Source organism: Eucyclogobius newberryi, unplaced genomic scaffold (assembly GCF_026437365.1).
Source record: "Eucyclogobius newberryi isolate DKJ021-1_F unplaced genomic scaffold, fEucNew1.0.hap1 SCAF_12, whole genome shotgun sequence".
NCBI lineage: Eukaryota > Metazoa > Chordata > Actinopteri > Gobiiformes > Gobiidae > Eucyclogobius > Eucyclogobius newberryi.
In genome coordinates, this window is record NW_027315746.1 from 8,802,062 (window position 1) to 8,828,226 (window position 26,165).

Here is a 26,165-nt window from a genome sequence, read left to right on the forward strand (position 1 = left end):
TATAGGGGGCGCTGTCGCGCCAAATTAATTAATTTCACTTCAAGTAGGTTTAGGGCAAAGAGTTTAACAACTGATTCTAATTTGATGCAATTCGGACTTTATCTGCGCAAACGGCAGAAATTTTAAATATGGGAGATTTCTGAAATTTTAGTTACAGTTTGCGGCTTCGCCGCACAGAGACCGTGAGAGGTATCAATGTAATTTGGATAACTTTTGATGTCCCACTCCTCAGTAGCATTTTCACCAAATTTCAGCTTTTTAGGGCCAACGCCCTGGGAGGAGTTCGTAAAAGTACGACGTTTGGAAAAACTCCGAAGTCATGTTTAGCCATTTTTGAAGCAATATGGCCGACATTTGGTTCGGGGGACGGCGTTGCCGTAATAATATTTTTTACTTCTCTTGTCACCATCTACCTCTGCGCCAAATTTCATGATTCTACGATCAGATTTTTTTTGGGTCATTTCCCATCTCTCAATGCATTTTTGGTACATTTGGTGGCGCTGACGCGCCAATTTTTTTTATTTTAGAAAAGGGAAATAGCCAGAATGTAGAGAGGCACGATTTTTAGAGGTGTGCAAATTTTTGTGACTTTTCGTCAATGTTCACTGGGTGAAAAATAGGGGGGTTGGTCCCGAGAAGAAGAAAGAAAGAAAGAAAGAAAGAAAGAATAATATTCCGATGCGAAAACAATGTTTCCCATTTTTCAAATATCATAAACTATACATTTTCGGAAAGCGCTCGCGCTTTCCTACCTCATGGTGTGGGTCCCTGGTCACTGACGGGTACTTTCGATAATTTTGAGTGGGCTCCGCCCACTTTGTGTTTTTGGCCCTCTATACAGTAATAATGTTCAATTTTTGCATTACATGCTTATATGCACGGAACATGCAAGAGATGGGGAACGTATTCGTGAGCTACTTAGCGCAAATGAGTGCTTTATATGGGGATGACGACCGCGAAGCGGTCGTCATCCCAATGTAAAGTGCTCGTTTAGTGCGAACTTTTGCACGGGCTTCGCCCGTTTACAACGGTAATGTTCCATTTTCCTACAACTAATTAGTATGCATGGGGCGTGCATGAGTGGAGGAGTGCGTTAGTGAGTGTTTGGAAGTGGGCGAGCGCTTCGCGCTCGATTTCGTGCGCACTACGTGCGCACTTTCGCAGCCGTGCTTCGCACGGCCTTACGAGATTAATAGGCCTCTCGCCAGCTTGTGGCGCTCGGGCCTAATTAAAGCCGCAAGCGGCATCCAACGGCCCTCGCGGGCCGCCGGCCTTCCAACTCTGCGCTTTCGACTTGATAAAGATGGCGCCCTTATTGTGTTGAATTAAAAAGAACTTGACAGACGGAGACACATTGGACATGGCCAATCCAGTGCAAATGAACACAAGTGTCAGTCAAATTTGCTGCTCCGCCGCACAGAAACCGTAGCACTTAGAATATAAATATGGATAACTTTTGATGCCCCGCTTGTGTAGATGATATTTCCCAAAGTAAAGCTTGATCGAGCTATTGCCCACGGAGGAGTTTGTTAAAGTGTGAAGCATAAATTTGAACATTTCATAGATTTAGCGTTTTTCCCATTTGTGACAGTATATTTGCAGCTCCACGGCACAGAGACTGTAGCACTTAGAATCCAAATATGACTAACTTTTGATGCTTCCCTTGTGTAGATGATTTCCCCCAAATATGAACTTGATCGAGCTATCGCCCTAGGAGGAGTTTGTTAAAGTGTGAAGCGTAAAAATGTGGTCATTTTAGAGATTTCGCTGTTTTCCCATTTCTGACATATATTTGCGGGTCCGCCACACAGAGACCGTAGCACTTAGAATAAAAATATGGATAGCTTTTGATGCCCCGCTTGTATAGATGATTTTCCCTAAATATGAGTTTGATCGGACAATCGCCCTAGGAGGAGTTTGTTAAAGTGTGAAGCGTAAAAATGTGGTGATTTGAGGGATTTCGCGATTTTCCCATAAGGATAACATGGGATATTTCTGTCATGGCTACGGTTACGCTGTACAAAATATGACTTTGTCTCTCATACTTTTATGATCAGGATGGCAAATTAGAATTTTGTGCAAAATATCATGTCATTTGGAAAAACTCTATTGTTTATAGGCCACTCTGAAGGCCAAATAGTCAGAATTCTGGTAAACGTTTGAGGCTCCGTCGCACAGAGACCTTAAAAGCTATCCTTAAAATTTGGATAACTTTAGATGCCCCACTTGTCTAGAGGACGTACACCGATTTTGAGGTCGGTGGGCAAAACGCACTAGGAGGAGTTCGTCAAAGTTTGAAACAGAAAAATGTGGATATTCGAGAGATTTAGCGGTTTTCCCATAGGGATAACATGGGAGATTTATGTCATCGCTACGACTACGCCGTAAAAATTAAGGCATTTGTCTGATTGGCTTTTTTGATCGGGACGCCAAAATAGAATTTTGGGTAAAGTTTAGAAAATTTTGGTAAAACAAATTTTTGACCTTCAATGTTAATTTAAAGGTCACTCTGTAGGGGGCGCTATCGCGCCCATTTCAATTTTGTCAGCCTAAACTGGTCCAAACTAGAACGTTTAACAACTGATTCAAATTTGGTCCTAATCGGACTGGTTTTGATCAAATGGGAGCAATTTTTAGATCTGCAATATTCCAAAATAAGTTGTCCAACTTTGCGGCTGCGCCGCACACAGACCGTAAAAGGTATCTCAAAAAATTGGATAACTTTAGATGCCCCACTTGTCCAGAGAACGTACGCCGATTTTGAAGTTGGTGGGCAAAACGCCCTAGGAGGAGTTCGTCAAAGTTTGACGTGAACAAAATGGCTAACACAGCGTGTTTTCATTTTCAAAGGAAGATGGCGGCCATAGGGTAAGTCTGGGGGCGTGGCCACAATGATTTTTTTTGTTTGTCCTCACGAGAGGAATGCGTGTCCCGAATTTCGTAGCTTTACGTCAAAGTTGACCTCGGGGCGTCTCCCATAGGCGCAATGTATTTTGACTTTTGTCGGTGGCGCTGTCGCGCCATTTTTTTACGAAAAAATAAATGGCCCAGAAAAAATTAAATTTTTCGCCGATTCTGAATTTTGGGCAAAGTTTGGTGAGTTTTTGAGCATGTTCAGGGGGTCAAATTAGAGTTCAAAGCGATGAAGAACAAGAAAAATAATAATAATATTTTTAGCAAAAACAATATAGCCGTTTCCACTATAACAACAAATTATACATCGTTTGAAAGCTCTAAGCCTTCCCGATGCCGCCATGGGGTGGAATCATCATTACGAGCGCTTACGCGCTCGTCACTCCCTATTCCGTCGGGATGCCCCGCTCACTCCCCATAGACTTCCATTGATTTGAGCAGATACAAGCATGGCCCATGCCTGCGGCATGGATTCTCGCATACGGGACAATGCCAGGAGGGTTTTTGAAGGAATGCAGCGCTTCGCGCTGCTGTTGTCAACAATTAGTGAATGGGCTACGCCCATTCACTAATTGTTGACTATTTCTGTCATAGCAGGAGTAAGTATGCATGATCCATGCCTTCGGCATGGGCTAGTTCACTGTACTTGCCAGGGGCGACGGGGCACCAAACATGCGGGCTGCGCCCGCATGTTTGGTCAGACAGTTGCAACGCTGCCTTCGGCAGCGTTGCGGGAGCAATAGGCCCTCCGCCCTGCTGGGGCTCGGGCCTAATAATAATAATATTTTTAGCAAAAACAATATAGCCGTTTCCACTATAACAACAAATTATACATCGTTTGAAAGCTCTAAGCCTTCCCGATGCCGCCATGGGGTGGAATCATCATTACGAGCGCTTACGCGCTCGTCACTCCCTATTCCGTCGGGATGCCCCGCCCACTCCGCATAGACTTCCATTGATTTGAGCAGATACAAGCATGGCCCATGCATGTGGCATGGATTCTCGCGTACGGGACGATACCAGGAGGGTTTTTGGAGGAATGCAGCGCTTCGCGCTGCTGTTGTCAACAATTAGTGAATGGGCTACGCCCATTCACTAATTGTTGACTATTTCTGTCATAGCAGGAGTAAGTATGCATGATCCATGCCTTCGGCATGGGCTAGTTCACTGTACTTGCCAGGGGCGACGGGGTACCAAACATGCGGGCTGCGCCCGCATGTTTGGTCAGACAGTTGCAACGCTGCCTTCGGCAGCGTTGCGGGAGCAATAGGCCCTCCGCCCTGCTGGGGCTCGGGCCTAACAAGATGATCTTTTCTTCATTTGGATGAGATAGAACAGTTTGTTCTGATAGTTTTACTTCTCGAATCAAGTTTAAACGCTCCTGATTCAAGTAATTTAAACTTTCCTGTTATTTTCCACAGAGCTTGTTCTACAGTTCGTTTTGGCTAGTTTGGATTGGACATTTTTTACAGCGTCAAGGTGTAAAAACCGTTGCGATCGATACATTATTTATTGAAATTGAGCTTTGAAACTCCTTTTTACCTCCAATAAACCCGTTACATTTTCTAATTTGAATAACTGAATTTCTACAGTGTATTTTTGGACACTATAAGATTCTTGCCATTGCATTACCGTATTTTCCGAATATAAGTCGCACCTTTTTTCATAGTTTTGGCCGGGGTGCGACTTATACTTATATTTATACTTATATACTTATACTCTGGAGTGACTTATATGTGATATTATTTGTTATTTTCACACTTGCAACTGCATTACATACTCCAGTACGACTTATATATGTGTTTTTCTTCTTTATTATGCATTTTTTGGCTGGTGCGACTTATACTCCAGTGCGACTTATACTCCAAAAAATACGGTATTCATTCACTTTGTTGGAGAACTTGGCCACAGCTGTCCTGGAGGCGGCCTGACAGAAACGTGGCCGCCAACCTGCATCATCCGCTCCTCCGAACACAGCCATTCAAACACAAATTCATCGCCGCGAGTCGATCCAACGGCTTTTCTTTAACACAACGACATAAACCCTGGATATCGCACACGTTTGAGTCACATTTCCCCGTGAGCTGCACCCCGGCCCATGTGCCGAGGCGTCTGGAGCCGCCCGTACGTGAATAAACGGCGGCGTTGTTGACCTTTTAGCGTCATTTAGCGACTTGTGAATGTGTGAATATTCCCCGTAACGACCTCCATGTGTCTCCGAGCCGATCGCGCCTCCCGCTTCAAGCCTCGCAGTTCATCCTGTTACTCCGCACTGCAGTGATTACCCAGCAGGCCCCTGTGTGGGTGTGAACATCTGCTAAAGCTTTATGTACTCCCCAGTATAACCAGGCCTCCCCGCGCCCCCGTATTCTGTGTGCATTATGCAGCCTATAGCACCGCACGGGCGATTTGGGGGTTGTTTTCAACTCGAGTCTGTTTCCTTATGTTGGGTTGAACTGTGTGATAAACCTTTAGCGTTGTAATGGGAATAGAAATGGGTTTGCTCAGCTTTATAGTGTTCAAAAATGTCCCACGGTATAGTATTTACTGTACTATAAGGGAATTTGCGGGTTATTAAAGAGTTTTTTTTTTGTTTTTTTTGTGATATACAGTTAGATACTTTAGATAAGATTTAGATACAGATACAAGAGCAAAGAGTTGATTTACTCAAGTTTAATTAAAAATGTCACAAAAATCTACGATAATAAAAGATTTGAAGTACATGTTGGGTTAGTAAAAAGTACTCCGCACAGACCTTTGATGACAATTAAATAGTGTAATGATTTTACTTTGTTTTGTTTTTTTGGATCAATCAAATTCTCAAAGTTTCCAAACTTATTTATGAGCATAATGTTCAGTTCTTTTCAAACATGTACTGGAGTAGAAAGTACAAAATGTAATGAAGTAAAAGTAAAAAGTACAGTATTTAAGTTCAGATACATATATTTGTGCTTCGTTACTTTGCACGACTGAAAGGTTTTTTATTAGGTTAATTATGAGTTGACATCGGCCAATCTTAATCAATACTAAAATGTGGAGTTAATTGGTTACTATTGGAATGTAATACAGAATAAAATGAATATAAATAGATTATAATATTGGCCTTCTTTTCCCAGCACAGGAGATATTTTGGCTGCGCTCTACAGGTTAAACAAAGCAGGACTGCACTGCTCTTTAATAGGTTTGTGGAGGAGTTTTTAGTACATTAAATAACATAATTTGGAGAAAATGATCAAAACCGGCCTCAAAATATGTATTCTAAATAAACTGAATCGAAATCGGCCATGAAAAAACACACAATCTCTAGATACAAACAGAAGTAAGAAACAACATATAGTTTAGAAGTTGCTCGTTTGATCAGAAGTAACTTGATCGTAAAGAGTTTAAAATGTTACATAGAACGGTATTTTTTTCCACTGTTCAGTCGCATTGTTAAAGCCTGGTAAAACTATATCTGGAATAAAAAGCTGGGTTTTTCCTGTGCCAAGAAGACATTTCCTCGCTTAATAAGATTAAAATGCATAAATAAACAGAGCGGGTCATATAATCCGAGCTCAATAGTAAAACATACGGGTCAAACTCACATGTTAAACCCCCCTCAGTAAACCTCTTGTAAAGGTATATTTATCCAGAGATTGTGAACCAGAAGCAGCACATCTTGCACTCACCCTGGCCTGGGACAGTATGGCCTGGGCTTGAGCCTCTTGCGCCGACACCACGGGCCCTTTATGAGACTCTCCGCCGGCTCTGAACTGCCAAACACAACGTGCAAAGACAAAAATTAAAACAACAAATTCACCCGACAAAACGCACAGCCAGACACAGAAACAGACTTTTTTACAGATTTTTTAAAAAACCTGTAAAGTTGTCAGCACGTCACGCACACAGAAACACACGTAGGTACAAAAATAACCTACAGATTTGGGCGACTTGGTGCCACCGCCGGCTTTTCAAGGCCGCAGTCAATGGTTCCACTCCATTGCGTTGGCTGACATTTACAAGCTCGAAGATTTGTAACCCAAAGAAAATAACACGAAAAAAATCCCCCTGGCTCGCCACGACGCCATGAGGTAAAGCTGCATAATGAGGTGGCGAACGTGGACGAGTGCCGAACCTGAAGCAGGTTCGGAGGTAGAAGCTAAAGGTATTTTTTTGGGGGGAAAAGCGGTGGTAAATGTTGAAAAAAGCGTTAGACTTACGGGCAGCATCAGAATGGTACCTGGAGGCCCCGGCACTCCGTCTGAGCCAGGGATACCGGGACGGCCTGGAGGACCCTGGGAAAACGAGACGGGAGAGGAGTTTATGGCACGTTCGAATGTACGTCGTAAAAAACGCCGAGTGCTATCTGAGGACGAGCGCCATAAACGAAGAAAGGAAAACAGCGTTAAGAGCGGTGAGAGGTTTTTAACGACCAAACTAATGCACACATTTGATAGCAATTTACTCGTGAACTGTTCTGAATATTCAAGTAGCCTCTGTTGTTTGGAATATTTAGGTATTTTTCGTCAAGTTTCTTCAAGTGTTTTTTCAGCGGGATCTTTGACACGTTTGTAATAGTCGTTAGATGAGAAAGATGCACTTTTATAGCGCGGGAAGTGTAAAAAAAGACTGCATACGCCTCAATTCAATCAACTAGAATAAATAGAATAGACTACAGCTCAAATAGTATCTTTGAACTTTGAAATTGTGCTACTACTTTTCTACTTTTCTAACTTTCAAAGCCTTAAGCGACATGATTTTTATTTAAAGCCTTCATGTTTGTGTTTGTGTTAGCCAAAACATAAAAAAAAACTTAGCAAAAGAGATTTTTGGACGGACTGAGGTGTAATGACACAATCCACATCTATTCTATGTTCAGTTATGTATTTAGACTTGTATAAACCCCTCCGGTGTCAATGGGAGCGTTAGCAATAGCCTCCAAACAGCGTTAGCATTAGCTCCCGCAAAAAAAATGAAAACCCAGGACTGTTTTGGCGACTGAGAACGACTCGACCAAACATGAGTAAACACTAGAGCCTCGAGAGAACACTTTACCACGTGTAGAATTGTTTTGTGCAGGTTAGTGTTACCGTTAGCAATTAGCGATTAGCGCATACCTATGTCTTAAATCTAATGTTATCCTGGACAATAATGCACAAAAAACATAGTCATAGCGGTTTGAGAATTGTGGTTTGTTTTGCTTTGTTTCACCAAACGTCACAAATCCTACAGTAATAAGTAATCATACAGTAATAAGTCAACTTTGGAAACTAGAGGTTGAAGTGAAATATTACGACAAATGTAATGAACAACAAACATGTGTCGGTGCTGCTTCACTAAAACACACAAATAATCCATGAAACGGACTCAGGACCCCACATCAAGATTAAATGGATGTAATTAAATAAAATCAAGGTTTAAACCATGTAAAATGAGGTTTAATTGTATATATTTGATTCGTTTATTGTGTTATTTGACCCAATTTCACTAAAACGGACTGTTTCAGCGTCAGAGCCAACATCAATTTGTCCCATTTTGGATTTGAGTCACTGTATATGCAAATAAACTCTTGTATTCTTTTTGAAGGAATGTGTAATATCATCTGTCTACAGTTCTGGTGAATGTGGTAAACTCCGGATTCTTCTGAGCTAAATAACAGTGACAACCTAGCTTCTTTCAGCCCGACAAGGCACTTAAACTATCCCACTAATCCCCTGGTGGTCTCAAAAGTGGCTTCATTCATAACACATCTCGGACTTATCTCCGTGTTGTCAAACCGGCCTCGCTTTGATCCAGGTGCACCTCGTTTGTCCACTTTAGCTTAGCTCGGATTAGCGCCGCAGCTGTTTCCTGTCAAGATCCGACCTGCATCGTCGACTCGAGCTTGCGTTTTTTTTTTTGAACAGCTGTATTTGTCGACGCGACGCGCACTGTCGGCCCAAACATGTGTCCAGACGTGTGCCGAAGATTTAAACTGTGAGCGCTAACATGCTAACTTTGCCCTGGTGTGTTTATATTCGGGTTAATACGTAGAGAAATGGGCTGTCGTCAAGTCCGGCGTTTTCCAGGCTGCCAGATGCTGATGGAGGTGATGGTGTTGTGTTAGCAGGTCGGACTGACTGGCGTCCAGCAAGTACACGACCGCTACAGCAACGCCAACGGTACAACGCATATCGTCATAGAAATGAGATAAACGCATAGTCCTTAACTTTAGTGTCCTTCAAACGTCATGATGACTGAAGTAAAATGAACTGGAGTTTTGATTCATGGCCAGAGCCTGGGGTTGGGACAGTGCGTACTCAGGCTTGGACCGGGTGGGACTGGATTTTTTGGCCATGATTTAAAGTCTAGAAATAACTGCAAAGATTTGACTACAAATACCTTACAAGTGCAACCACGACTACAAACTGCACTATGTTCATACTTCAAATACTTCTGGATTTTACATTTCCTTTAAAGCTGCAGCTACTGTCAGAGTCATTACTTCTGATGCTTATGATGGTACAATTACAGTCGCTACTACTACTACTACTACTACTCCTAGTACTACTACTAAAACAACTACTACTCCTAGTACTACTACTACAACTACTACTCCTAGTACTACTACTACTACAACTACTACTACTACTACTACTACTACTCCTAGTACTACTACTACTACTACTCCTAGTACTACTACTACTACAACTACTACTCCTAGTACTACTACTACTACAACTACTACTCCTAGTACTACTACTACTACAACTACTACTACTTCTACTACTACTACTACTACTCCTAGTTCTACTACTACTACTACTTCTACTACTACTACTCCTAGTACTACTACTACTACAACTACTACTCCTAGTACTACTACTACTACAACTACTACTACTTCTACTACTACTACTCCTAGTACTACTTCTACTACAACTACTACTCCTAGTACGACTACTACTACAACTACTACTACTTCTACTACTACTACTCCTAGTACTACTACTTCTACAACTACTACTACTCTTACTACTACTACTACTACAACTACTACTACTTATACTACTACTACTCATAGTACTACTACTACTACTACTACAAGTCTACTACTGACTACAACCACTGCTGCTGCTGCTACTACTAGAGCTGTTTAAGCAGTATTAAGTTACATTTTATACTGCTGTTTTCTGCAGTTATCATGTCCAACTATTTAAAACCAACTATTGTAGCCACCGTGCAACTGCTACTATCATCTACTTTACTATATTATACAATACCATCCTATCCCACTATTATGGCCATAAGGCGTACTTAGAAATGGCACACAAAATATCTACATATCTGTCCTTTGGGATAATACAAATTCAGGCTACTTGCTTATTGAGTGCACACATATCCTTAACAATACGAATCCAGGTTTGTATTTTCCTTCTCTCTTCGGCGCTTGACAACCGCAAACACGTTCCACAGACTTTTGACTCAAGTTGGGCCCAAAGTTGGCGCATCTTCCTCCAGTTTGCCAGCGGCACATTGTCACCATCCATCGCAGCTACACTCACCACTGTGACATCTAGTGTTAGCGCCGCCTGGGAAAAGCGCAGAACGTGAGAGAAGAAAGATGGTCCTTCTCAACGTCAGCCAATCACGCTCGGGCCAGCGGGAAATTGAGCAATGGAAAACCACGAAACTGCAGAAGCAATTTTAATACCTCTTGTCAATCACCACCGTGGGGACTTTTTCTCATGGGACATCGAGAGAACACGGCTGATGACTCAAACACTGGGAACAATGTGTCTTTTGTCCTGGCAATGCATTTTTCAAGCTGCTTCTACTGATGATTTAGGAGTTAAATGAATGTGGTGAAGAAAGAAAGGCCGAGGATGAAACAAATGCTGTAAAATATATTGAAAAATGTAGATTCAGTTCACATTTTGCGTCGGTAAGAAGCGTTAATATTGTATAACATCTTGTATTAAGTCGATTTTATGACAACGTTTGGGATTTTCCAATTACTTTTCGTGTTCTTGTAACTACAATAAATGGCGTTGTTGCGCTTCAATTCGATTCCGAGTGATTCCGCAGTCCCAGGGTGGAGACATGACAGACTTTTCGTCGGTCGATTCGTCAACTGAACAGGTTTAATCCCAGCAAAGTTTGAGAACGTCTAGTGGGCGCGTTCCACTTCTACTTTTCCATCAGCTGCGTCCGTCGACTCTGCAATTCATGGGCACGGCCGTTTGCCAGCGCCGCTCGTCTCTCTCGAGACTTTCTACGTCCAGGTTTCAATACTGACAGAGGAAGCGCCAAATATGGTCGTACTTCATAATTACAATAGAGCACTAGTGTTTCAGCATAGTTTGTTTCTTTGTGGTTAGGGTTGGATTTTGTGGCTTTAACCAATTTTTGTCCATGTAATTGAGCAAAATAGTACAATATAATGTACAAGAAAGTGTTTTGCCACTCATCCCAGTCTTCTTCAGTTCTGACAGGGTTCTGTAAGTCCCTGTCCTGAATATGAACAAAGAGTACATTTTAAAAGTAGCTCTTAGTCTTAAATCAAAATGAGACAACTGTGTGCTGTCGGTGTCGATGTCATTATAATTTTGGATTCTGATTTAAAAACATCAACTAATCTCTATATATTTAAGAAATAGTTTGAAGCAATAACAATCAAATCATGTGAATTAAATAAATGGGGGAAAAAAAGACTCAACTATTGAAGTGTGGCATGTCGTAAATGTAAAACAGAGTATGTAAAACGTAAAACAAGTTGTCTGAATAAAATGTGTTCATTGTGTTTTTTTGTTGTTTTTTTTGTTCAAGAACGGGGCAGATATTTATAAGATTATTTTCGATCGTGATGATAGTTTATGTCAACGTGAATAACACACAATTTAGATCAATAAAGAATAAATACATCATGCGTTTTATCATCCGCGAACCAGGAAGTGCGTCGTTAACATGCTAGTTATTAAAAAACACAGCTCTTGTTTGTAAGAGCGTAAGAAAGGCGCTCATAAACTCATTGCTACTCATGAATAACTAGGATGCTAGAGGGAATGCTCATCCTGGACGCTGGCTGTGATGTAGGACAGAGGAGGCTTTTGTCCTGAGGGTTGTTACTCACTCACTCAAACTGTCCTGACACACAATCTGCTGATCCTACCAGACAAATCCTCCTGTCAAAGCTGCACTAAGACGCAAAAGTGATCAGGAAGCGCAGTGGAAATGTTTCTAGTATCTATCTATCAGATCATAAGGCTTTATTAATATTTACTGTATAAGTCAATGTCAATCCAAGCGCTCTTCCTCTCGTCGCTTGGAATATGCTGACGCGATCTTCCACAGAAACGAATCAGCTGAAGTGAGGAACCAACCCCAACTTCAGCGACATTTTTGACATTCTCCACTATTATTTTAATGTTTTGGTTTCCTCCTTATCCCACGCTCAACTGCTCGGAGCGCGGGAGGAGTTTCACGTTTCAGGAGGAGATTTGCAATGGTGGGTAACAGAGCCCCTCCGACGACTGCCCCAATCAACCCCCGAAACCAGGCCAGCCTTGACTTACCTTCTCACCGTGATCTCCAGGGATGCCAGGGGGGCCCTGCAGTCCGGGGGTACCGGGAACACCCTGAAACCGCAGAAACAGACAGATGTGTTTACCACCGCTAACCAGCCTTTCCCACCACAGAGCCGTCTGAACCAGCCAACAAAGACAAGGGTTCAAAAGGAATCAGTTTCAAAATAATGTATCCCCCTCTCCATTTCCTCATGATTCCAGAAAGAAAACAACACAACTCTCTCCTCGAGCTAAACAACAGAGTACAAGCGAAACAACAGCTAATGTTCAGTTGTTTTAGTCAAGAAAATGTAATGTTTAGTAAGTTCATTGAGTTTATCTACAATAATCTCGTTGGTAAAAATGTATTTTTTAATGAAACAATAGCAGTATCAACAACAAACGTCCGCAACGCAAGATTACTTACTGTAAACTACTATTTGTACTACCACTGCTACTACAACTGCCACCTCCACTGCAGCTACTACCTCTACAACAACTACATAAAATAACTACTACCTAAAATAACTACTACCTCTACAACAACAACTACCTCTACTATAACTACTACCTACAACAACTACTACCTAAAACAACTACTACCTCTACTACAACTACAACCTAAAACAACTACTACCGCTACTTTAACTACTATCTCTGAGATAACTACTACCGCAACTGCAACTACAAAAACTACTACATCTACTACAATTATGACAACTTCTACATCTACTACAACTATGACAACAATTATCTCTATAACTACTACCCCAACTACAACCTCTACTACCTAGACTACAACAACAACAACAACAACAACTACATCTACTTCAATTACTGCAACAACAACTACTACTACTATTACTACTACTACTACTACTACTACTACTACTACTACTAGTACTACTACTACTACTCCTACCATAATTCCAATTTCTACCTCTACAACATTTACAACTCTGCTACAACTACAACAACTACTACTTCAACAATTCTAAGTTCAACCTCTAATACTACAACTATCTAGACTTCTACTACACCATCTGTGACTATGTACATCTACTGCAACTGCTACTACTACTTTACAACTTCTAGAACTACAACTTTTGCTAATACAACTTCTACTACTGACACATTACAACTCCTACTACTATTACTACTGCTACTACTAAACGTCTACAACAACAAGAACTTCACAACTTCTACCTCTACTACAATAACTACCCCCACTACTACTATACTGTACTACACTTCGTACTTCGCCTGTGTTCCCGCCGTGACTTTCCACAGAGCCTGTTCCCCCCTTTAGCTGTTCTCCGTCTGTGAAGCGCAGACAGGAGGGAGGAAGAACGTGATACTTACAGCTTGGCCGGGCGCTCCTTGGGCTCCTTCAATAAGCATCCCCTAAAAAGCAAAGCAAAGACGACACCGGCGTTTGAAATGGAAGACGGCAAATACAAGAACAGATCAGAGACATTTGTGATTGGACTTTGTGTTTGTGCAAAGTTTCAACACTTATTATGAAAAGTACAATGATGTGTCCGTGTGTCAAGAGCAATTTATGTCATAATTGTGGATGTATACATGTAAAAATATAAGTTGTATCCTAAAACTAGCATTCTGTGTCGTGATGCAAAGTTATGAGAAGGAACGTTTCATTTAATAATAACAATAAATCTGTATATTTTTATATTAATGTAACCGTGATCAGTGGTGGAAGAGGATCTACCGTATTTTCCGGACTATAAGTCGCACCTTTTTTCATAGTTTTGGCCGTGGTGCGACTTATACTTATATTTATACTTATATACTTATACTCCGGTGCGACTTATATGTGATATTATTTGTAATTTTCACACTTGCAACTGCATTTCATACTCCAGTGAAACTTATATATGTTTTTTTCTTCTCTTTTATGCATATTTTGGCTGGTGCGACTTATACTCCAGTGCGACTTATAGTCCGGAAAATACGGTATATAATAATAACAACCTAAGTACATATACTGGAGCAACAGTTCAACACCATTTGATCACGTTGTACTTTATGGTGATGTAGAGGTGATTTATTAAACTACGCCTTTGAAAAGTACTTTATATTAGTACATTATAAGCACACATATTTTGAGAACACCTGTACAGCAGATTTTATATATACTCATACTTTTTACTTCAATCCAGTCCAGGGATGTTGTATCAAGCAGAGATAACAGCAAAAACTATAGTAAGGTTAAATTAAAATGAAATAATTTAAATCACATTAGAGAAGTAAAAAAACAACGACAAAAGCATAAAAAGCAAAGTAACAAAGACATTTTTTCCCACCAGGGGTTCTCGTGGCAGCAGTTGAAACAGATGTCAGACGCACTGATATTTCACATTTTAGAATCCTTGTTGTGGTGATGGTTTGGGTTTAAGATGACAGTGAGGTAAAAATGTGATGGAGGAGACGTGCCGCTATGTGGGTCATTTTTGAGTTCCGTGGTGAATTGTGTGGGACTCGGAGAGTGGCGTGCTGCACTAGACTGTGGCGGTTGTGTCTACAGTTAGCAGAGCAAAGACCAATGTGTCATGTGTGTGTCTTTGGTCATACGGATGATCTTGGCACTTCAAACTAGAAGGAATGTAAAAATGTAAACTGGTATATATGAAAAAAAAAGGTGGTGGTGCATTTAGGTGTTAGCATTGTTAGCATGTTAGCAACAAACCAATCTCAATGGTCGAATCCGAACTGCGTTGATGAGTTCTTGCAGAAGGAAAGGAGAAACTAAAAAGTAAAATGTAAACTGTTTTAAAAGAAATAATAAAAAAAGGTGGTGGTACATTTCGGTGTTAGCATTGTTAGCATGTTAGCAACAAACCAATCTCAATGGTCGAATCCGAACTGCGTTGATGAGTTCTTGCAGAAGGAAAGGAGAAACCAAAAAGTAAAATGTAAACTGGTACAAAAAAAAAAAAAAAAATAAAGGTGGTGGTGCATTTAGGTGTTAGCATTGTTAGCAACAAACAAATCTCAATGGTCGCATCAGAACAGCGTTGATGAGTTCATTCAGAAGGAAAGGAGAAACTAAAAAGTAAAATGTAAACTTATATATAAAAAAAAAAAGGTGGTGGTACATTTAGGTGTTAGCATTGTTAGCATGTTAGCAACAGACGAATCTGAATGGTCGAATCCGAACTGCGTTGTATAAACTGTTGTCATTGCTAATGCGTTGACGAGTTCTTACAGAAGGAAAGGAGAAACATAAACTATAACTATCCATTAAAAATCTGCACTCATGTTAGCTCTGTTGTCAAGCCAACCACAAGCATTTGGCCACAACATGAAACCAAATTTTGGTTTCATTTTGCGGTGCTTCTTTTAGAAACATAAGAAAATGTGCGTAATGCTAACTGCTGAACGTCTCTACCGCTAAGGCTATAAAAACAACGTTAAATTGACCTCAATGTAAGATAAAATGTTAAAAATGGCACACGTAAAGCCAATGTTAAAAGCTAAGTAGCATGCTAGCTAACAGACGCTCTATGGAAGGCCACACAGGCATTAACCACGCTAGCTTTATCATAAAAAAAAGGAATTTGACCGTCTTTGGACCATTTGGACTTCTTATTTGGATTTTTTTATGCCATAAATTCATAAAAATCTCTGGTCTGTGTTTGTTCCATGTTTTATGTTAATAAAAGCTTTGAAAAAGAAAAAAGAAAAATGAATGAAGTGTGTATGTCAAAAAATAAGAGGAAAATTGCCACAGTAGAATTAAATTATTATTTGTAGTTTTTTGTGTGACACTTTTTGTAATTGATTGACTCAATAATTGCAGCAATAATTGTGTAATCCTGATTCAAATTAGATCTAAAACCACTCTGCTTTAAGTACAAAAAAATAAAGTAACATTTAGTTTTTAAAGCAGGAATGCTAAGATTATTCATGTTTATTTGCAATTTTATATTATAATTGTGAAAATAGCGGCAAAAAGTCATTTTTTTTGTCATAATATCACAACGTTTTCATTCAAGTTTGATTTCATGACACACAGTAATTGAGGAATGGCTGGAATCTTCTGACAATGTGAACAAAAGACAATCAACTGTTGCTTTGTCACGTGAATAGGGTGAATAATTGGAAAATGGTGATATGTACCTGTATTCACACAATAATCGTAACAGTAGAATACATGTATCTGCAGCGTTGACTTCAGTACTCACTGGTTCGATAACAGCGGGTTCTCCTTTCTCCCCCTTCTCTCCCAGGTAACTCTGTCCATGGACCTACAGAGGAGGAAACAAAAACAGCTTTAAGTCTATATTTAAAACCAGAACATTGTCCCAAACCGCTGCAATCCGTCACGTTCTCGCTCCGTCGACTTTCCTCGTTTTTTTACGACGTGCGAAAAACGCAGAGTCGATCGCTACACGCGTAAAGAGATTTAGGTATCTTAGAGTCAGGATTTCGAACGACTGGAAAAAGCGACCTCGAGAATCCTTCGGCGAGAAGTTATGATTTCAACTTTGGCCTCGCCGATGTTCACCGAGCCAACGAGAGAAAGGACCCTGACCGCGGTTAAGGGGCCGATACCTGACACTGTCGATGACGATTTTGCATGAAAAGAATGCGAGTGACCAGCTAGTGCCGGGGCAAATGACGAAGGCGGCGCTGGAAGACCTTGAAATAGAATAATTGAGCGTAAGAGTAGATCAACAGGACAACCGCCAACCATAAAAGAGGATTTGGAGAGAGATTTCAGCTCGGAAATGAAGTGAAAAGTGCAATTTTTGGTTGATTTCCATGTAATTTTGTCCTTTTATGGATCGTTAACTTCCCATGGAAAGTCCTATATAGTAAATGAGACCTGGACAATGTCAGATTACGTAGTTTAATTATAGCTTCTAAACGGAGAAGATAGTATTTAAAGCGCCATCTTGTTTGAAGGTTGTGACATATATCGTAAAAAGTATGTAGACTATCACTGTTCTAACGTATTCATTTTGTAATTGAACGCAAACACAAATGTTAGCAGGTCAGTCGTGTTGCTAACTGCTACGTGACGCGTGTGAGTAATCTGATTCCTTTCTGATTGTTCACGTCAGACACATTTTGATAAGAAAAAAAGAAACAAAGGAGCAAAGCAATGTGGCAACGACATGAACTTTTCCTTCCAAACAACAACAATTCCTGTAAAAATCAGAACAAAAACAGACGCCAAAAATCGGATCTGATTATTGGCTTATCTGATTATTCTACCCATATATACAGCACCAGCCACACAAAAAACTCCTTTGCCATGACAGTTTCCTGGTGGGTCAGATCACAATTTGAAAGAGAACTACGTATTTAGCAATATGACGATATAACTTGCGCTAAAGTCAATGTTCAGCTTCCACTTTAGACTCTTTAGACACTGCAAAGCCTCCACACTGTTTAATCTGCTGTAGGCGTATCACGTAAGCATATCACAATATTAGAAGTCTATATTAACTCCAAAGAGAACAACACCATATCAAACTTGACGAGCAGAACCAGCCCCGATCCCCGGCAGTCACTCACTACGCAACTAAAATGTTAATCGAGCCTCGGAAAGCTTCCCTACGATGTCAAACAGCGTTCGTTCTCTTGGATACGGTCAACAGATCGTAATAACACTATAATAAAGCGATTAAACTGTCTTTAGACGCGAGCTCAATGGAGCGCTCCGGGTGGAAGCGTGAGAGCAATGCTTCATTCAGAAATACCAGACGGACCTGGAGCCAGAATCTCACTTCCCGTCTTTATAACTCAAAATCCCGAGACAGGAACAGCGTGCTCCGGATTTGGACGGAAATCGCAGTCGAAGAAAGAGCCAGTTTTACATTCGGCGTTAATAGTTGAGGGATGAGCGAGAAGTGTGTTTCCAATCAACTGCAAGGGGTCACGGAGGTCAAAGGTTAAGGGGGTGTGTCCGCGCAACTGACAGCTGGCTCCAAATCTGGCTGCCAACTCACAGAGATAACGCCCACAACTACAAGTACTATTTTATCACTGCAACTATTACTGCTACTGCCATTGGTACTACTACTGCTACTAATACTTCTACAACTACTGCTACAACTACTGCTACAAGTGTTGGTCCAATTACTTTGTGAAACTAATCTGATTACACCTTCTAAAAGTAATCAACCTACCACTCTGATCACTATAAATGACATTGAGAAAAATTGACTTGAAAATTTGATTTACCGTATTTTCTGGACTATAAGTCGCACCCCAGCCAAAACTATGAAAAAGGCGCGACTTATGTTTAGACTTATATACTTATACTTATACTCCGGAGCGACTTATATGTGATATTATTTGTTATTTTCACACTTGCAACTACATTTCATACTCCAGTGCGACTTATATATTTTTTTTTCTTGGCTGGTGCGACTTATAGTCCGGAAAATACGGTAATTTTTTGCAAATTGAGCTTTTATGACAGACTTAGTACTGGATGGGATTCAAACGCTGGACAAGACGTGCTGTAATTGTTGTTTGTGTTTTATTTATTGGATGTCTTGGGTTTATTTGCTTGCTCTCTGTGTTATTTTTGCGTGTTTTATGTGTTTAAATTGAAAAATAATTGTAACTAGGGCAAGTAAATGTGATGGAATTACTCAGACTTAAAGTACGTTGAATGCAATAGTCCCTTCCTTTTACTACAATTACAACTACCACTGCAACTACAAATAAACCACAACTACTTTTGTATTCTCTCGTGCTCCTCGTCTGCTCCTGTGACTGTTTGTGTTCACAAAAAACCCACATTTGTCTCTTTTCACCGACAAGACTCGTTCAAACAAACAAAAAACTAAAAAAAATTGTGTTTAATTGTGATTTTTCCCAGGTGAATGTTTTGTGTTTGGTTGGTTTCGTTTGCCGAGCGCTTCCTCTGAGCTCAAACCCAAAACTGACAGAAGCAACAAACAAAACCGAGCCCTTCAAACGAATTCCAGCCGTGTCTGAAGTCCGTCGGCGGTAATGGAGTCAGTGTGTCACCCGACGTCACGGCCAAATCACAGAGAGGGAAACTGTCTTCTAGTCTGATCCTTTTGTACTGGGAGATGTCATTTGTCCTCTCACACAAATACAAGAAATATAACATGGGTCGATTCTAAACTATTCAATCAAGCAAATATATGGGAAACTAACCAAAGTATCGCTCGAGTAGCAGCTCATTTTATTCCTCTAACTAACTGTGAACTTGCCTGTACTCGTGATATGTCATATTTATTTGTCTTATTTTGCATTACCTCGTTCGGTATCACGTTGTAATAACTGCACCATTATTTACCTTAACAAATCATGAACAAAGACTTAATTTATAACAAACACACAGTTTATTAAGCATGATTTCGGCTTACTAACTTGATAAATAAAGTTAAGGTTAGGAATTAGGGTTAAGAGTATTTTCCGGACTATAAATCGCATCTTTTTTCATCGTTTTGGCCGGGGAGCGACTTATACTTAGTTTATACTTCAATACTTTATAACTACTACTATACTTAAGTATAAATATAATATACCGGGGAGCGACTTACAATTAAGTGTGAAAATAACAAATAATATCACATATATTATATGTGATATTATTTGTTATTTTCACACTTGCAACTGCATTTCATACTCCAGTGCGACTTATATATGTTTTTTTCTTCTCTATTATGCATTTTTTTGCTGGTGCGACTTATAGTCCAGAAAATACGGTAATAGTTAAGTAATTATTAAGGCTGAATTATGCTTAATAAACGATTTGTTCATTATTAATTAAGTCTTTGTTCATATTTTATTAAGGCAAATTAAGGTGTAGTTATTATAAAGTGGCACCGAATGAGGTTATGCAGAATAAGACGAGTAAATGTTACTTATTTGCGTGATGGTGGGACATTTTTGCTAATTGCTATGATAATAGGCTTTTGGTAATAAGTGTGTTGTAAAGGACTAGTACATGACGTTTTGGGATGTCACGATTTCACGATTATTGAGACTGCAATCAAACAACAGTAAGATCTTTCATTTTCCTTCATTCTCATGGTCGAACACATACTATTCCTCAAGTTTATGGGCAGCTTTACAAAATTGAGCTTAAATTACGCTAAATCTGACAAAAACAGACAGATTTAAAAAAGTCTGTAACGCTTATGTCTATTTTTGGGATTTTCATTGAGCAAAATTTGCTTCTGAAATGGTCACGATGTTAATCTTTTGGTTGTTACGGTTATATTGTGACCTGAACAATCCCAACTATTGATGAGCCTAATAATCTTGACATCTCAATTTTTTTTTTTTACGTCATGTAGCTGAAGGTGTTAGCGTTAGCATACGTCATGTAGCTGAAGGTGTTAGCGTTAGCATACGTACACCTATTCACCATGTTCTCTCATCTGTTATTATTTTAAACTGCATTTACAGATGAAATGTCTGTTCTTGGTCTTGGATTCTATCAAATACATTTCCCCCAAACATGCGACTTATATATGTGTTTTTTTTCTTCTCTCTTATACATTTTCTGGCTGGTGCGACTTATACTTACTACTTATAGTTCGAAAAATACAGTAGTTATAATGCGCTGCAAACTATTTTGTGGAAGACGTTGTCAAATCCAAGGCATTATTAATATTCACTGCAGTTTCACTAGATTCAATGTGTCTAAAATGAGCATGTTAATGTAAAAAAAGGAGCTTTTTCCAAATTCATATTCAATAAAAAACAGTGTCATTGGTTTGAAAAGGCTCGAATAGTGTCGTTCTGCACAAACTTACGGAGCTCTCTCTGATGTCAGTTTCGGCCGGGACCCCGGGGCCAAACTCCTCCTCCGGCGTGGGCTTGGCGGCGCCGTTGCCGTACTCGTAGTCCCCATACTCGTACGCCTTCTCCACAAACTCCTTGTTGTCGTAGTTTTTCACGTCGTACTCCTTGAATTCGTACGCGTCGGTCGCCGGCTCCACTTTCTCCTGGGGGTCCAAGGGGGCAGGGGTCTCCGCGGCCGCAGTAGGCTCCGCCCCCACCTGCTCCACGCCGGTGATGTAATCGTCGACAATCTCCTCGGTGAAGGTCTGGCATGGATCCGCAAGGCGTCGCAGAGAGGGAGGGAGGGAGGGACGAGGGGGGAGAGACACACAGCATGGGAGTGAGGTTGGTCGAGCAGTGACGCCACGAGAGAGGAATTCACATGTTTATGGAAATATCAGGTTAACCGACATTTCCAGACCCAAAAATGACAAAAACAACTGATATTTTTAAGTTTCAGTTCTCAAAAAAGCAGTATTTGATAGTTGACGTATGTGCAGTTCAGCATATTCAAAATGATTATGAAGAGTTTATTTGAACAAAAAACAAAGATCATTTAGAAAATGATCAAAAGTTTTTTTTGTTTTATTCTTTATACCACCTTCAGATTATTTATAATAGTTTTGCCCAAGAAAGCATGGAATAATCAAATTGCACTCAAATTGATGATGATTATTATTATTGTCGACAGATTATTAAAATGATAAATTGGTAAAAAGTCAAACTCACATCAGCTTTTTACAGTTTGCATGTAATTGACATCATTTTAAAGGTCTAAAATCAGATAATGATCAGATTGTGGTGTGCATGTGAACACAGCCACTGCTGGACAAAGAGTAAAAAAAGCCTTCAACATTGTATTTTTGCAAATGAACTCTTCATTTATTAGTATATCAATTATTGTACATTTTTAAATCACTTTAAATTTACTTTGTGTTTGCATATGGATTCAAAGCCGTAAACACAATTTTAGAGGTCAAAAAATGAGCTTGGAACTGTTCGCCAAGTCACTTTTTGTAACATTTCTTTCATGTATTTGTATGAGGAAAAGTAGCTCAACAGATAAAAGCATTTGCCCAATAATACAAACACTGACACTGTGTCATTACTACTGCTGTGTACATGATTCCTTGATGGAAATTGCTTCTATCAAATGAAGTCAGAAGTCATGGTGACACTATATAATTAGCCTAAATAAACCATGAACAAAGACTTAATTCAGAATGAAAAAATAGTTTATTAAGAATGATTCAGGCTTAGTAACTGCTTCATTCATACTCTTAACATCTGAGTTAATTAGCCTGAATCTTTCCTAATAAACAAAATGTATTCTGAATGTCTTAAGTCTTGGTTCATGCTTTATGAGGCTAAATTAAGGTGTTATTATAAAGTGTACCAAAATCATAATGACCCATAAACAAAATATACACATTTTTTCTTCGTGTGCTTGTGAATTTAACTGTACTTCATGTAAAGAGTTTATTTTACATTCATGTCAACGTCAATTCCTAAATTGAGTCGGTAACTTGACCTCATGGATGGGAAACAAAGTCAATTTTCAAGCTTCGCCTCCGGTTTTAACAAAGAACTTCATCATTCAAATGCATCGCTCAGCACATATTAGCATCTGCTGAAAGTTCTCTGGCCGCTCCAGCGTGTTCCAGACCAGGTTTATGTGAGTCGCAACGATACGGACAATTAAGTCACATGAAATATTACAACTTCTGGAGTTACAGAGTTGTTGATGTCAAAAAAAAGGATCATCGCGCACAGTCTCGCAAAACCATGTTCGATAAATACGTTGTAAAAGTTCTTCCATGTTGTTCACAATAAGAGATTAATGTTAATGTGCTATTTTTTGAGCCAAATATGAGCCCAGGATTTTTCGTCACAGTATGATTCACTTCAATTATGTGCAACTGTTTGTTAATGCCATAGAAATGCACAGCAGAGGAAACCTAAACTTAGCTGTACTGTATTTTCCGCACTATAAGGCGCCTTTCATTTTCTCAATAAACGACTGCGCCTTATAATCTAGTGCGTCTTATATATGGATTCATTCTGGTTGTGCTTACTGACCTCAAAGTAATTTTTTGTGGTTCACGTTTTGTTTCACTTAAAGCGCCTTATAGTCCAGTGAGCCTTATATATGGAAAATGATCAAAAATAGACCATTCATTGACAGTGCGCCTTATAATCCAGTGCGCCTTATAGTGCGGAAATGACGGTATTTTGGTTAAAAAATAAATTCCTAAAACAATTATTTATGCGCTGTCAAAAAATCACCTGTAAATTACTAAACATTTACAGTTTTATTAACATATTTAGCCATAATTTAATTGGCTTTGTTAATTTTTTTTTTCATGTATTTATTAGATTTGTATTTATTTCATTTGATCATTTTAAATTGATCGGTACAACAATTGCAATCAAAAAGGAGACAAAATTAAAAACCGCTGCCTTTCCCAAAACCGCTCAATGTCAAGATACAACGTCTGGTAAAGGGTAAAAGGCAATGCATGGAAACAATACTGACTGTTTCCACTTGCAGAACGAACCTAAGGCGACGTGGAACTGCATCGTCGTCAGTAATTAGCCCAATGCTCTTATATACGCCGGCATATGTTAGCATTTGTGGCCAACCCTCCTGGCTGTCTCCTGCAATAAACGTACTGTTTCAAGCTGATTGAAGTTTCCTTATCCACCTCGAAGGTACATCGGGGGGCACGGGCAGCAGACGTTTGGCCCGAAAACGCCGCGCGACCGTCGGGAGGTTTTTCGTTTCACCCCACGAATGTTCTCCATTACGCGCCATGTGATGGATTAGCTCAGACTGAGACGGGACCTGCCAGTTCGGGATATGGCGGGGACCGAACGGGATGCTGGTTTTCCATCGGCTCTGCTTCGTTACGTGACAAAGTTTCCCATCTTCTCGTCGCTCTGTGTATAGTGTGTATATGTATAGTGTAGTGTAGGATCTCTTTGATGGAGGTGGTTTGTTTAAGCGCTCAGGGGCAGAGGAAACCCGGTCGCATCTGAGCGAGGCCAAGACTGGATTCGGGCCCCCGACGTGGATGATAGAAATGTGGTTTTGTTTTTGGGCTGAATTGTAATAAATAGGAAACAGTTCCGACCGGTTTCAATGTCAGACGCTCGGTCTTCCGTAATTCGATTGGGCGATTAGGCGACGTGAACCTTTTGTTTTATGGGATTTATTGACTATTTTGTGAGGAAACAGAGCTTTAACCATTTAAAATTGTTTCTTTCATAGCCTGGCCACACACTTGCGTCTATAATCTCTTACTTTCAGTGCAATAATGACTGTTTTGAAGGTTTTGAAGGTATCTCCTCATCTATTTTTCATCTATTTTTCAAATCTGGTAGTAGATCAAGTCAAAACCATGTATTCATTGCGTGTACATTTATTTTTGCAATGGCTATTTTTATGTCGTACAAAATGGTCTGTGCTTTCCAGAGTCAAAACAGTAACTTCTAAATTTGATATCAAGCGTTTCATTCTGCTGCTGTGTTTGTTGCGGCTCATGTTCCCCCAAAATATATTGGTTTACTGGGATTATCCGGCTTTTGGCTTCAGTATTATCATTTATCGAGATATTTTCTGCTGCAACATATCGCGCTCTGAAATGCGTTGTCGTGATCCGCGTGTGACTTTACCTTCTCCGCTCCGGCGGTGTCAGGGTTGGTGTCGGGGGGCCCGCCGTCCACTGTGGTGTAGTCGTATTCGCTGGGGTAGTAGTCAGCTCCTGCGTTTGTCTGAAAAACGGAGGACTGAAGGTGTTACAAGTGGGAGACACTTCGAGGCAAGTACTAAATACACACATACTGCATCAACCTGGGTACCAAGAATTAAACTGCATACTGTACCAATATCATGACGTGTATAGAGATGTTACAGTAAAGGCAAGATCTGTGTATTGATGAGGTAAAAGGGGGCAAACGCTCAAAACTACAAAGTATCTCTATAATCGGACCAGGTATTTGTATCCAAACTGCACAGTGTTCACATAATTACAAATATGTCGGTGTAATCCCTCATTCGTCCAGGCGTGTTCCATAGTAGAAAAAGCTTCAGTTGTAGTCATCTGGACTCAGTTTGAAAAAATAGACGTTTCGACTCTCATCCAAGAGTCATTGTCAATAACAGAATTTAGGTCGAGAACTCCGATATTTATACTGTTCTGTGGTAAGACCCGCCCATTGGGAGGAGCCTTCCTGAAGTAGAAAGAGTTGTTTGTTTCAACAGAAACTCCCCCTTGTATCTACCGAGCTAGCCTATTCAGAATCTTAATGGGCTATTAGAAACCTCTTTGTCTTTGTGAGACCCTGGCTCAACCACCCTGAGTACCTGATTAGCATCTGAATGTCCTTTACCTTTCCAGGGGTTCAGAATCCCATTATAAATAACAGGAAGATGAAACCTAAGCCCTCCATTTCAGTTTAAAGAAGGTCTTTCTTTTTTAACAAAAATAGCTTCCTTGACTCCTCTTTCAAACCATCTTTTCTCCCTGCTTAAAACCTTCACCTCACCGTCTTCAAACGAGTGATTAGAGGCTTCAAGGTGGAGATGCACGGCGCTCTGAGGTCCTGAACTAGTATTTCTTCTGTGCTGATAAAGCCTCTTGTGTAGAGGCTGTTTCGTCTCACCTATGTAACATTCTTTACAACTTTCTTCACTGCATTGGATCGAATAAACTACATTGCTCTGTTTTTGAGTCGGCAACTTGTCCTTTGGGTGAACCAGTTTTTGTCTTAAAGTGTTTCCTGGTTTAAAATAAACAGGGACTTCGTGTTGTCTAAAAATTCTCTGCAGTTTTTCCGACAGGCCAGACACATAAGGGATAGAAACACCCTTCCTTCTCTGTTCAGTTTCCCTTTTGTCCTGCTTCTTGGTTCTCTTCACTCTGT

General features: G+C 40.1%; 1 protein-coding gene across 1 annotated transcript in view; it reads right to left on the minus strand.

The window, feature by feature from the left end:
• Positions 1 to 26,165, minus strand: part of LOC140356026 (collagen alpha-1(XI) chain-like) — a 196,153-nt gene that overhangs the window by 116,900 nt on the left and 53,088 nt on the right. Inside the window, exons 7-13 of the mRNA XM_072440716.1 lie at positions 24,915 to 25,013; positions 21,212 to 21,505; positions 16,643 to 16,705; positions 13,800 to 13,841; positions 12,447 to 12,509; positions 7,113 to 7,187; positions 6,582 to 6,665 (exon numbers count right to left, since the gene is read on the minus strand). Of these exons, the coding sequence (XP_072296817.1) occupies positions 6,582 to 6,665; positions 7,113 to 7,187; positions 12,447 to 12,509; positions 13,800 to 13,841; positions 16,643 to 16,705; positions 21,212 to 21,505; positions 24,915 to 25,013 (720 nt within the window). The remainder of the gene's footprint in view (positions 1 to 6,581; positions 6,666 to 7,112; positions 7,188 to 12,446; positions 12,510 to 13,799; positions 13,842 to 16,642; positions 16,706 to 21,211; positions 21,506 to 24,914; positions 25,014 to 26,165) is intronic.